The sequence below is a fragment of the Diprion similis genome, chromosome 3, assembly GCF_021155765.1.
Source record: "Diprion similis isolate iyDipSimi1 chromosome 3, iyDipSimi1.1, whole genome shotgun sequence".
NCBI lineage: Eukaryota > Metazoa > Arthropoda > Insecta > Hymenoptera > Diprionidae > Diprion > Diprion similis.
The window spans coordinates 2,626,671-2,638,901 of NC_060107.1; the positions used below are offsets into that span (position 1 = coordinate 2,626,671).

The 12,231-nt window shown below is 41.6% G+C and overlaps 1 protein-coding gene across 2 annotated transcripts in view; it reads right to left on the reverse strand.

Annotated features, from left to right (window-relative positions):
- LOC124404384 (discoidin domain-containing receptor 2-like) overlaps positions 1-12,231 on the reverse strand; it is a 41,879-nt gene that overhangs the window by 7,696 nt on the left and 21,952 nt on the right. The window contains exons 3-9 of one of the 2 annotated variants that reach the window (XM_046878468.1): positions 6,257-6,359; positions 4,886-5,117; positions 3,454-3,601; positions 1,088-1,252; positions 689-822; positions 390-597; positions 62-160 (exon numbers count right to left, since the gene is read on the reverse strand). In XM_046878468.1, the coding sequence (XP_046734424.1) occupies positions 62-160; positions 390-597; positions 689-822; positions 1,088-1,252; positions 3,454-3,601; positions 4,886-5,117; positions 6,257-6,359 (1,089 nt within the window). The remainder of the gene's footprint in view (positions 1-61; positions 161-389; positions 598-688; positions 823-1,087; positions 1,253-3,453; positions 3,602-4,885; positions 5,118-6,256; positions 6,360-12,231) is intronic. The other variant, XM_046878469.1, reaches the window with a different exon arrangement.

Below are 12,231 nucleotides of genomic sequence, written 5' to 3' on the forward strand. Positions count from 1 at the left end.
CTGCACCCACCTACCCCGTAAAACATCCGTCGTTTCATTGGGCTTTTTGAATTGTACTTACTCGTTTGTAAAGTCAGGTCCAATTCCGGACTCACTGGCGCTTCGTTCACCCCAATTTCGAAGCTGGTCACCTCGTCCGTTGTGTTCTCGGGCAGACTGGCTGCTCGGAAAAGAACGCGTCACCGTTATAGTGAAATTTGCGTTTGTAGTTTTCGTTCAGCGTCCACATCGGCAGACGCAATCATTGCACACAAGTGAACTTCTCTCATCCATGAACCCATCTATAGAACCACCGTCTAACTCCCTAATGCAATCGCGAAGAGAGATGTGTACCTTGGATGCTGTGCAGCTAATTGCATCTGACGATGAGGACCATGTAGTGAACTCACAGGCCTCGAAGACAACCTCGCTAATCATGATCCATCGGTTTGCGAAGTGAAGGTGGAGCTTGACGAATCGGCCGGTTCTGCCGTGGAGACCGATCGTTACGTTCCTGGCGTTTTCGAGTACAGTGTCGGGCATGTAGGAGTAGGAAATGGGCTGACCCTTGTAGAACTGACCACCAATGCTGAACCAGATATCCGCCCTGGCGAAGACCTGCCATAATTTCGTCGATACATATTCCAACAGTAGTAGGTACGATGTCGCATTGCGATTTGGAGAAGCGGACAGGTGATGATCAACGTACCTGGACGTCGCGTGAGAAGTAGTTGTTGGCGTATAAGTGGACGGCGTGAAAGATCCTGATTTCATCGAACTGAAAAACGAGCTCGAGGAAGTTCTCCTCGAAGGAATCGCTCATCCAGGCAACCCATCCAGTACCTGAAGTGGAATCATTATCCTGTAGAATTTAGCATCCTCGTGAACGTCGAGGGGTGGATGTATGGCTTATACTGTCCATCGACCCAGATTCCCAGTGTAAAACCTTTCAACCGTCTTTTCGCGTAGACTTATAGCAACCCGTTGCAGTGGTGTACACAATACAAGGATAAAGTTTTCAACTACTTGGCAGCTGATACGAAGGTGGATGAGGTAAAAACAGTGTCCACTACCCATCGTTCCCTTCCAACCTTCAATTTTATTGTACCTTTTCCGTAGCTGGTGTCAATCCTGTAGTCGTCGGCTCCAACCTCGCCGTCCATTAGCCGTCCGATACCCTCGAGGAGATTCCCCTGTCGCTTTATCCCGTCGTAATAGGTGTCCTCAAGTTCTCTTACCGGAGATTGGGGAACAGTGTAGCTGACAACTCCGCCTGAAAGTTAACACCTACGAATTTCGGCAATAGACCGCTATTTTGGTCGACAACCATGGTTTTTTTTTTTTTTTTTTTTTTTTATTTACCCCTCTTCAAGTTTGTCATTGTACAGCGGTGCGTGGATATAGAGAAGAATTATATCGGAAGAATCTTCTGTCAGATTCTCAAAAAAATTCTGAAGCGAGTTCAACCGAAGCATCGACTTCAAAGCCTTTTTTTATAATCCCAACATTTTGTGTTTTCGTATTTTTTAACACTTTGCGGTACAGTGTCTCATATATGAGAGACCCTTTTTTGAATCGGTTATCCAAAATTTATATTCAATTTTTGAAATATCGCTGTCATTTTTTTTTTTTTTTTTTGCGTAATTGGACTTCTAGGATGTCAATGTTGGTGTTTTAAGAGGAATTATGATTATCCCATGGATATAGCGAGTGCTATTTATAAATGAAGTGTTGGAAGTGCCTGTTTTTACGGAATAAATGTAATTGTGGAAAGGTTATAGGAAATAGAAAAGTGGAACTCGGTAATCTGGGGTCTTCGGGGTTATTGAAAACAAATGTAGCGACAAAATTCCAAAATTCAAAACAACGGATCCATTATGGTGGACTGAAAATATGAAAATTGATCCGATTGGCCTGAAATTTGTCACCCGGGGATTATCGAGGTCGCTGAAAACAGATCTGATAACAGAATTTCAAAATTCGGGATGGCGGATCTAATACGGCGGACTAAAAATATAAAAATTGATCCTATTCGCTGATATTAGATCCGTAATTTTGACTTCAGAAGCCTCGAGAACCCCTATACACCCAGTTTCAAGGAATTTGGCAGGGTTAAGAGCTGTTTGGATGAAAATTTAACGTTCGAGCATCTCGCAATGAAGTTAAGAAAAAGTATAGATTCATGGCGAACCAACCCCTGCTCGATAATTCATCCAATAAGAAACGAGCACCGGTCGACGAAGTGTCGTGTCGTGTTTGGAATCCGGCGTCATAACTGGCTTGGGCATTAATTCATCTGTCACGGCACGCGAGGACGCTGCATGCTGTGTTATGAGGCGGCATTCGGTTTTGAAAACGAGGTGGAAAGGATGGATGACCGCATTAGGGGTACAGAAAGGATTCGGAACTTGTTCGTACTTGTTAAAATTTGGTAAACGCGATCGATTTTTGATTTATTAAATGGGGCGCCGCTGTCGGGGCCTCAAAAGCTGGCCGCTCAGCCATTCGCGGTGACTTCAACGTATTCAGCCAACCGGCTGTCGTGCACGACCGCCATAAATCTGCCACTCTCGTTCTCACGCGCTCTCTGATTATTTCTTATGTCGGTGGAACCTGGAACGCTCCAGAACTGGGACCCGCTATCGTGCCGACCGCCGCTAGTACAGACCGACGAAAAATTATTTATGCAAATATCGCTCTGCCTCGGCGCCGCCTTAAGACGCGGTTACGACGATTCCCCGCTCATTCTGAAATACCCCGCCCCTTTGCTTACTTGGATCTCAAATTACACCGAACGCTTTATCTGTTCACAGAAACTCACTGGCATGTCACGATTTCCTGATAACTTCGATCCAATTCAGCTTATACTTCGTTTTTCACTCTCAACTTCCCGGACGGCATGATTATCGGATTTGGAGGCATCGTTAATACAACTAACGATTCTGTGAATAGAAACTTTGCGTCGTCTCACGTTTTGGATAAAACGCTGTCTGAACGATGAAAAGGGGATCTTTTTTACCTACACTTCCGGGCCACCACGACTGTAGTTACGATAAATAAATTTTCTAAGCGAATTTGGAAAAATGAATTTCTTACTGCTTCACATTTTTTATGAAATCCAATGCGAATGGAACAAAACATGGCTAAAGTTAAAAAATCCAGCGTTGATAGAAGAAACGAATCTATGAATAGAGACTATTCATCAACTCACATTTAGTTCAAGTGACGCAAAAAGATATTGCATTTGAATATATGATATTATAAAAATTTTGTAAAAATCTCGCCAAGTGCATGACGACATCGGTGAAAAGTGAGGTTAGATTTGACTTTGGCGCGATTCAATGTTCGTTACATTCCAAACTTTTATCGCCGAGAATCGTCGGAGGGACTCTGAGAGTGAAATATATAAATTTGCAATGGATAATTAATACGAAGGTCGGTATAAGGGTCGTAAAAAGGGATCGTCTGACTTACTGGTCTCCGGGCAGCCCTTCAGCTCGATGCGAAGGCACACGGTGCGTCTGTGAACCGAATGCGGCAACAGGCGTATTTTTGTGGCAATGATGGGCGGGTGAAGTTCCTGGGAAACGACGGTGGCCGTGTCGGTGTTCCCTGTCAATATCTGGAGAAAAGAGAGAAGAGGAAGAGTGAGAGCCGGGAGAAATATGGTCTAAACGTAATGAAAAAAATAAGGCAAGGGTGTTTTGTATAGGCATAGGATGTACGTCGAGCAGCCGCTCGAGTCCTACGGACGGTTTTTAATATAATGAACAGGTTCAAAGCTAGACCTTATGCGTAATATCAGCGGCGTTATATATTCCCGAACCTGCAAACTCCCCCTGGACTTAATACAGGATATTGAGTATAATCGCTCGAGCAAAGGCGCAGCTTTGGGGTAGAAAGAAGCGCGTCTCTTCATTGCCCTCCATGCAGATTAGTCAATAAATAACGTCTGTAGTATTAAAATACACTCGCCGGTCGATTCTTCGACGACTTTGTTAGGCCAGTCGAAATAGGTCTAGATTAAAAAATTTTGCGGGATATGGCAGTTTTTTTTTGTGTCGATAGGGGCGTTCGACTCTCAAGAACTCTGATATGAAGTCATTTTTCAGCTGAATGTAGTCTGCGTTTCGAGAAAACAGCATAATTTGACCTTATTTTACGAATCATGGCCTCATAGGTTGGAAACGGAGACGGATTAACAAATTAAGAAAAAAAGGAATTCTACTTATCGACGGAGTCTAGGGAATTTTGGTGAAATCATTTTTTTTTCTCTTGATTTGTTAATTCGACGCCATTTCCGAAGTACGAAGACATGATTCGATGTAAAATTTTCCGCTCTACACGATAGTCAAGTCATTTTTTATCTATCGATATCAGTTTCTAAGGAAAACGCAAAATATGTCAAGTTTTCCTGTTTCCTCGAAACGTCGGCTATGCAGCTGAAAACGATATCAGATTTCAATACCTGAGGGTCAAAAACCCTTATAATCGACAAAAAAATGCAGCCACATCTCAAATATTTTTAATTCAGATCTATTCTGACTGGACTACGTTGAGGGAACCAAACTAATCAGGGTGCGTCTTGAAGTTGGTTTTGCTGAAAACTAGACCCGTTTACTGGCCTACTGTACTACTCATGTAGAATAAATTGTGTCAAATATCACGTTACTAATACCCAAAGAGCAAATCTCAAAATATGGAATCAATTTTCTTCCATTTTTTCTATAGATTTATACATTATAAAAATTTTTTAGTTGATTGAAGAATTTTTTTTTTTTTTTCTACGTCTCTTTGGCATTAGTAACGCGATACGGCTTTCGATGGTTGACCAGCAAAAAGCCACGACGATTTTTTGGAAACCGTGAAAATGCACGTCTCGGATCAAAGAGAAAATGACGCCAACCTTCTGGTCGTCCCACCTCCGGTACTGCCGCCATTCGGCGAACCCGGGTCTCCAGTACTCGAGGGTGTACTCCTCGACGTATTCCTGGCCCCTGCCATGGTCGTAACGTCCCTGCGTTTCGATCGCCGTCACGACGTGGGAGCCGCTGAAATCGACCTGCAGCCACTCCCGGACTTCCGCCTCGATCGGCCTTTTCGGGCACCAGGCACCCCCCGCAGTCTCCTTGCGCAATCTGAAACCGTAATCAGGAATTATTTGGGCGAAAACGAACTGCAAGAAGCCCAAACGAAAGTGATGAAGCCTCGTTACGATGGCTGATGGGGAATTTTCTTTTTTTTCTAATTTTTCCGAGGGTAGAAAATCTCGGGGGTAGGTCTGAAGATTATTTTCCTAACTTCATTTTCCCGCTGTTCTTGCTTATACCAAATCCTGCATTTGTTCCACGCCAGTAATCGAATCCTGATAAAAAAAAGTGGAAATAATTGTACCAAAAAGTACCGGAAGTAAAACTTATCTACCATACCGACAGAGAAAAATTGAAAATGGATGAGAAAGTGACGTCTGTAATATACAGGGACAAATGAACCCGATTTAATACGATTTCGAAATGGAAAAAAAAGAAGCAAAATGTATACAATATAATATTAAGGGGACGAAGGGACGAAGAATAACGAAATACAAAGGAGAGAAAAAAATATCGGAACGAAGGTAGAGAAAGAAAAAAATGAATAACGACTTCGGGACGAATGAAACAGGAACGAAAAGAATGGTTGCGGGTCGAAAAGCTTTGGGCGAAATTTGATCGAGCGGAGTGACCTGGAGGCATGAAAAAACACAATATACATATATCTATATATAGTAGATACAGCGATGTACATTATTGTATAGCTATTCATTCGCAGAGTGTATTCCTAACGACTGCACGGTTCGTCGTCTGCTAGAATTCAACGCGCATGCGCTGCAACCGAAAGCGGGGGTCTGGCAGTCGACCAACCGTCGCTAACCTCAAAAAATTAGAGTGTTGTGAATGGAGCCCAACCGGCAGCAACAGCTGTCAAAACATTTGGTTGGTCACCCTGGCAAGCAGTTGCTCTCGGATTCTAGCGCATGCGCTTGAATTTTTTAGGAATTCTCTGTATAAGGATAAGGAAAGTGTATCCGGAGTTATTGACACGTTTCAGCCGAATTATTGCCCCATTTATGTTCCAAAATGATAAATTGTGAATATATCAATGACTAAAACTAATTGCTATTTAGGTTAAAAACTACAGATTCATTTTTTGATACGTTTAGAACCAAGTATCAATCAGACATAACCAAAAAATTCAATAACTGGTCCCCTAACCTTATATACAGAGCGATCCAACTCACCGAGCATATCGAGGTCCAACGTTTGTTACGTACGAGGAGGAAGCATTGACGGCGGAATCCGGAATAGCCCCAGACTCCATCCCCAGGGGTGAATTACACGACCCTGAAACATTGAAATGGAAAAAAGGGTTAAAAAAGAAGTAAAGAAAAAGCAGAGAAATTAATATTTATCATTAGCTCGAGGATACTCGTGTATCGGACATTTGCGTCGGGGTATATCGGACGCAAATTTCGTCGCCAGTTCTTCTCCAGGACAGGCAAAGGTTCCTGATCCTCGGGGGTCCGTCGACAACTTTTGACAAGCCTGTTTCCCGAGTTTCCAAGTTTCCATCCCATTGCCCGCGTCTCGTCTTCAAATTCGGTCAGGGAAAGTAAGAGAAAATAAATAAGTGGAAAGAGGAGGAGGTGGTGGTACGACAAAGGGGCGTTGGTAGGGGGGGGGGGGGGGGGGGGGGGGGAGAAAAATGAAGAGAAAAGTAAAATTCATCCGTCGCCCGGGGTGAGTCAACCGTAATAAATGGCTCGGGACTGGCGGTAGGCTGCATGATGCGTATATATGCGGTGGTATTGAGTCATTAATATTAAGTCGAGCTCCCAAGGGGTGATGAGAAGGGTGGAGGTGGGGGGGGGGGGGGGGGGGGGGGGAGGGGGAGAAGGAGAAGGAGTCTCGTCGGTCCGAGCATACGTCTTCCTGTTCGGTGTATAGACACACACACACACACGCAGAGGGTACCGGGGGTGAAATTTTTATGAACCCATTTCTTAACCCTCGTTAGTTTAAAACGTGGCTGGCCATCGAGGCTCGCGGTTTTTCTTCTTCTTCCCTCTCGTTATCAGACTTGGTGTAATAATAATAATAATAATAATAATAATAATAATAATAATAATAATAAGAAGAAGGAGGAGAAGGGCGTCGGTGGTGTTATTTTTCCAAATCGATGCTGTCGTTATTTTTCACGACGCATCGGGGATAACAAAACGAGGGAAAATCAAGCCTCACGCACGAGGCGAGGAAAGAAAAACCGACCATTGATGTTAGACGTAACTCACCCCCCCCCCCCCCCCCCCCCCCCCCCCCCTTTTGAGCACAGGATTCGCGTTATTTCGGGAAACACGTTCCAGATTTTCGGTTGACTGGTCTAACTGGAGTGAACTCGAAGCATCCTTATTCGTCCTCCTCGACTTCCAGGGACTTATTGGAAACGCATTCGGACTGGGAACAGATTTCCAACCCCTGATAGTTGCGGGGGGTATCTATATGTATATACGCTTACCTACCCCTGAAATAAGCGAGGATGCATGCGGTCATAACAGTCGAAGCCAACCGCGCTAATGATACTCGATGTGAACTCGATATTAACGAGCTTTACATCTGAAACTCGTGCGGTACGATAACTTTAAAGAAAAAATAACGCCCAGGAATTTTTTTTTTACACACTATTCTGTTCGCTATGGAGTATCCGAACACTTGTATAGATTATTTGGAATTGATACGGGACGTGGAAAATTGGAACACATCGATGACGATGAAATTGGAATTTCGACCGAAGGCGGATTTTCAACGACAAATGAATGGGAAAAGCAACATTACTCAGAGAAATTTTTGATTTTATTCGAATGTGCTCTTTGACAATTGTCATATAAAACTTTGTACAAAAATTTTCTTGTAATTTAAACGTTATTTGTGACGGTATTTAAATTGGAACGAAACGAATTTCAACAGATTTTTATAGAGTAGCTTTTATCGCACGATTTGTTGTGCGATTTTGTTGTGCAAAAATAAGAAAACACCCAAAGGATAAGGATCTGGAGGTTCAGGGGAATTCAGGGTAACTTCGAGATTCCCGAGGGAATCGGGGAAACGAGAGGCGAGCAACGATCTTGTCGAAGACAGGTGTGTCAGGTCATTCCATGAATTCGTTTCGAGTGGTAGAAAGAATCGCTTCTGCATCGATTTGCATGCAGCCGAGATTTGTTCTCGATGATGAAATTTGTTGGACACTTTAGAAATTACAGGAATTCTGCAAAAAAAAGTTCCGAATTTCAAAACGAACGGAGTTTTGGATGGTCGAAAAGCCAACGGCTCAAAGTTCCAAAATTGAAGATTCCGAAAGTTTAAGTTCCGATGTAGCAAAATTTCAAAAATCAAAATATACTCAGCAGGCGTAGTTTACTCGACAAGTGGGTGCAAAGAATCAGAAAAACAGAAAATCTGAATCACCAGGATTCGAAACGTAAAAACATCGAACATCCAACACAAAAAAACACAAAAGTGGTGAAATTCCACCAAACCAAAAATTCACGGAACTGAAAATCCTCGAGCATTCAAAATTTTGATGTTTCGTCAAAGTTTGATTTATTTATATCATAAGTTTCGCCACCAAAAAGTTCGAAATTCTACGCTTTCGGGACTTTTTAAATTCGGGATTTCAACCCTGATTCACTGTGCGAAATCGTTCTTCCGCTATTTTAGAATTTTATAGAAAATTTGGTAATTACTGAAACCGGAGAAGTTTCTCATTATGGTTACACCGTCTGCGTACCGCCCTTAAGGATGTACAGGATGTATGGTCCGTTCGAAAAAGTTCTGAAACAAAAACGAGATGAAACGGAGTTTCAACCCTTTCAGAATGGTTGTCCATAGCATTGGACATACATTTAAAAAATTTATAATCAAAGTTTTTGCCGGACAGAATTCTTTTTAAGATATAAGTTTTATCAACAGTTTTAATAACTTTCTGAAAAAAAAAATATACATATATATTTAAGACTGTGTCACTAAATTTAAATATGTTTTCAACTATAAAAGTGCAGCTAAAGTAGTAAAAAAAAAAAAAAGTGTGTAATTTTCATTCTCATTTATAATTTTGTACGTTATATAAAATCAATTTTCGTCGTTTCGAAAAAATATTCATGTTTCTATGATTCGTCGTTTAATTTTCGCATTCCACGTGGAACAAAATTCGTCTTGCCAGTGGCGTGCAATTTACGCGTGCGCGGAGGGAAAACGTTTCGCGAAATCGCACAATGGCCAGCAATTCATGCTTGAAACGACTAATTCGCGGATTTCAACCCCCTCGGATCATTCAACGCGGTTTAAACCCCGATCGGGTAAAACCATTTCGTTCATTCGTTCATTCGTTCGTTCGTTCCTCGATCCTCGATCCCTAGCTGTTGGCATACGAGCGTATAATACCAGAGTTTATATACTCGGGTAAACATCGGGAATAAAGCTTGCCTGGAGCATAAATTGCGAGTAAAGAAATATACGTGCAAAGATTAACCGATCCTCTATGACAGGCTGAACGGGTGAAATGTACTGCGTGAATTCCAGTAATAAAAATTCCCATACATCACACGGTTGTAATGCGCAACTTATTGCGTATAGCTACGCCCTTTACGTAGGATCATCTACAAACATATATGCACACGTCGACTTTTTTTTTGCATTGAAAGCGAGAAATTAGCGAAATTTGGGGAATCAGATTTGCAGTATATTGTACGATTATTCTTTTAACCCCCGTTTATTATTATTTTATAATTTTTATTCTCATTTTTTAAACATTCCAAAATCCCATTTTCATGGAATCCTTGAGCAATACTTTATCCCCCTCCCCCCCCCCCCCCCAGCCCCCTCCGCCTTTGAATTAATATTTCTGCACATTTCCTTCCAGCGAAATCACTTTCGCAATCAAAAATTGTGTAATAATATGGATATATTTTTTTACAACCTCGTGCAATTTTATCTGCTGAAGGATTTCGTTTTGCAGAGAAATAGTGAATAAGAGAGAGAGAGAGAGAGAGAGAGAGAGAGAGAGAGAAGGGGTGAGCTTGCGTCGGGGAATTGCATAACTTTTCTACATAAATTCCAGCACGGTCGTATATTAAACATGATATTCGTACCTATATGCGTACGTTGGTATACATATATAATATGCAGTATGTGTATACATATTCGTATTATATATGTACGCGTTCAGCATGATGATATAGGAGGTATATTTTCACGAACCAATCTTAAAGTACAATGCAGGGTTTCATACCTTCGAGACTACGAATTGCGCCCTAAAATGAGCGAGGAAAAGTACGAGAAACAAAAATGGCAAAAAAAAAAAGAAACAAGAAAGTAAAACACTTTAATTAAAATCCTTCCGCATAAGAAGACGAAAAGCGAAGACGAAAAGCTTTTCCTGATATAATATAGGCATAAAAGTAACAATTGTTTAAATTTTGAGAAATTTTTTTTTCCTCTCTCTCTCTCTCTCTCTCTCTCTCCTCTTCTCACTTTTAACCCCTTTTTTAAGATCCTCTCTACGCATATGTTGCGTACGTATGGTAAACCCATGAATGCACGATATACGGATACATTATACTCTGATGTGTACAGGGTGTGTCAATTGAAACTCCGAGAATGGGAGAAACTCGGTTGTCTTGATCAAAGTCAGGTTCGAAGTCTACGTCTAGGTAAGCACTGTGAACGAGGAACAATAATGAAGATATGACAACAAAGAAAAGACGACGGCACGAAATGTCAACAATTAGGTTCGTTTTGTCTGTTCTCATCCCTCGCTCTTTGTCATATCGTGACTTTATTTCTCATTAGCACTGAATACTTGTACCAAGACTTCGAACCTTACTTTGACACGAAGACAACTGAGCTTCTCTCATTCTCGGAGTTTCGATTGACTCACTCCAGACTGGCTGAAAGATACGACCTGATTCGTCAACTAAGCTCCTCCCATTCTCGGCGTTTCAATTGACTCACCCTGTACATGTATCACTAGCTCATAGCGCGGTCCTCAGAAAGCGGTTTCAATGGCTTGAAACGCATCGGGCTCAGCATTCGCTCTGCATATATACTGCAATCATCGGGGTTGGTTACACTTCGAAAGTCGGTGGAAAAGAGCGCATTTCGCACAAGTGCACAGGGTGCAGTATCTACGTCAGAGTAGTTTATAAGTATGTATGTTATATGTATATACATATATATATATATAGGAGGTGCCGCGATATTGCGGCGTACCCTAAAACGTTTTCTCCTTCTTTCTTTTTTTTTTTGTCTTTTTTTACTTACTTTTCAAAAATTATTGGTTTCGGTAGAAAATAACTTTTTCTAATTTTAACGAATCCACACGTTTTCGAACATCTGGAATATCCGACAAACAGATTTTTAGAAAAATATTGGTCTCTCTCCAGTCAGTCCGAAAAAAAATGTGAAATCTACAGGATTTTACGGCGGAACGATGGGCATGAAAAATTCCCATCTTCCGTTTATCTTCTACTTCCGGTTCTACCGGAAATAAAGCGATGTTCAATGTTTAACTGACAAATATTTACCGTTTCCAAACAAATGACTCCGTTTTTTTTTCCGAAATTACATATTTACTTTAAAAAAAAAAAGAATTTATAAACTTTTTTCTCTTTTTTCAATTTTCTTTCAAAACTTTTTCACTCATCCGTCACCGAAATCATCGCTGAAGAATCTTCCATTTTTAAAAAAAATGTCGGTCAAAAGTATCGCCATTAAACTGTTCTTCTCCCAGCTTGTTTTATTTATTTACAAATAGTCCTACAGGATGTATTAAATATATACGTATACCTGCGATTTAAATCTGTAACTTGAAAGAATATAATCTCTCATCTCATTCCCTGATTGATTTTAGGGGTGGAAAGCGGGAAAGCTTTCGATCGCAGAGCAATACTAGCGATTGGGGATTGGGGGATGGAATTCCCCCTGTTGAAACCGGTGAGATTCCGTCAGGTGGCCGAGGGTATTAAATCCCGTGAACCGAATCGAACTCGGTCGCATCGTCCATCGCACTGCAGCAGCACTTACAACTGAATCGTGAACTGCAGTCTGGTTTCGGATCAGCTGAACCGCGTATTTTTATCCGGATTAATTGAATCGAGGTGACGATTTTAGAGAGGGAAAAACAGAGAGAGAGTGATCGAGATAAGGGTGGGAAAAAACGGCG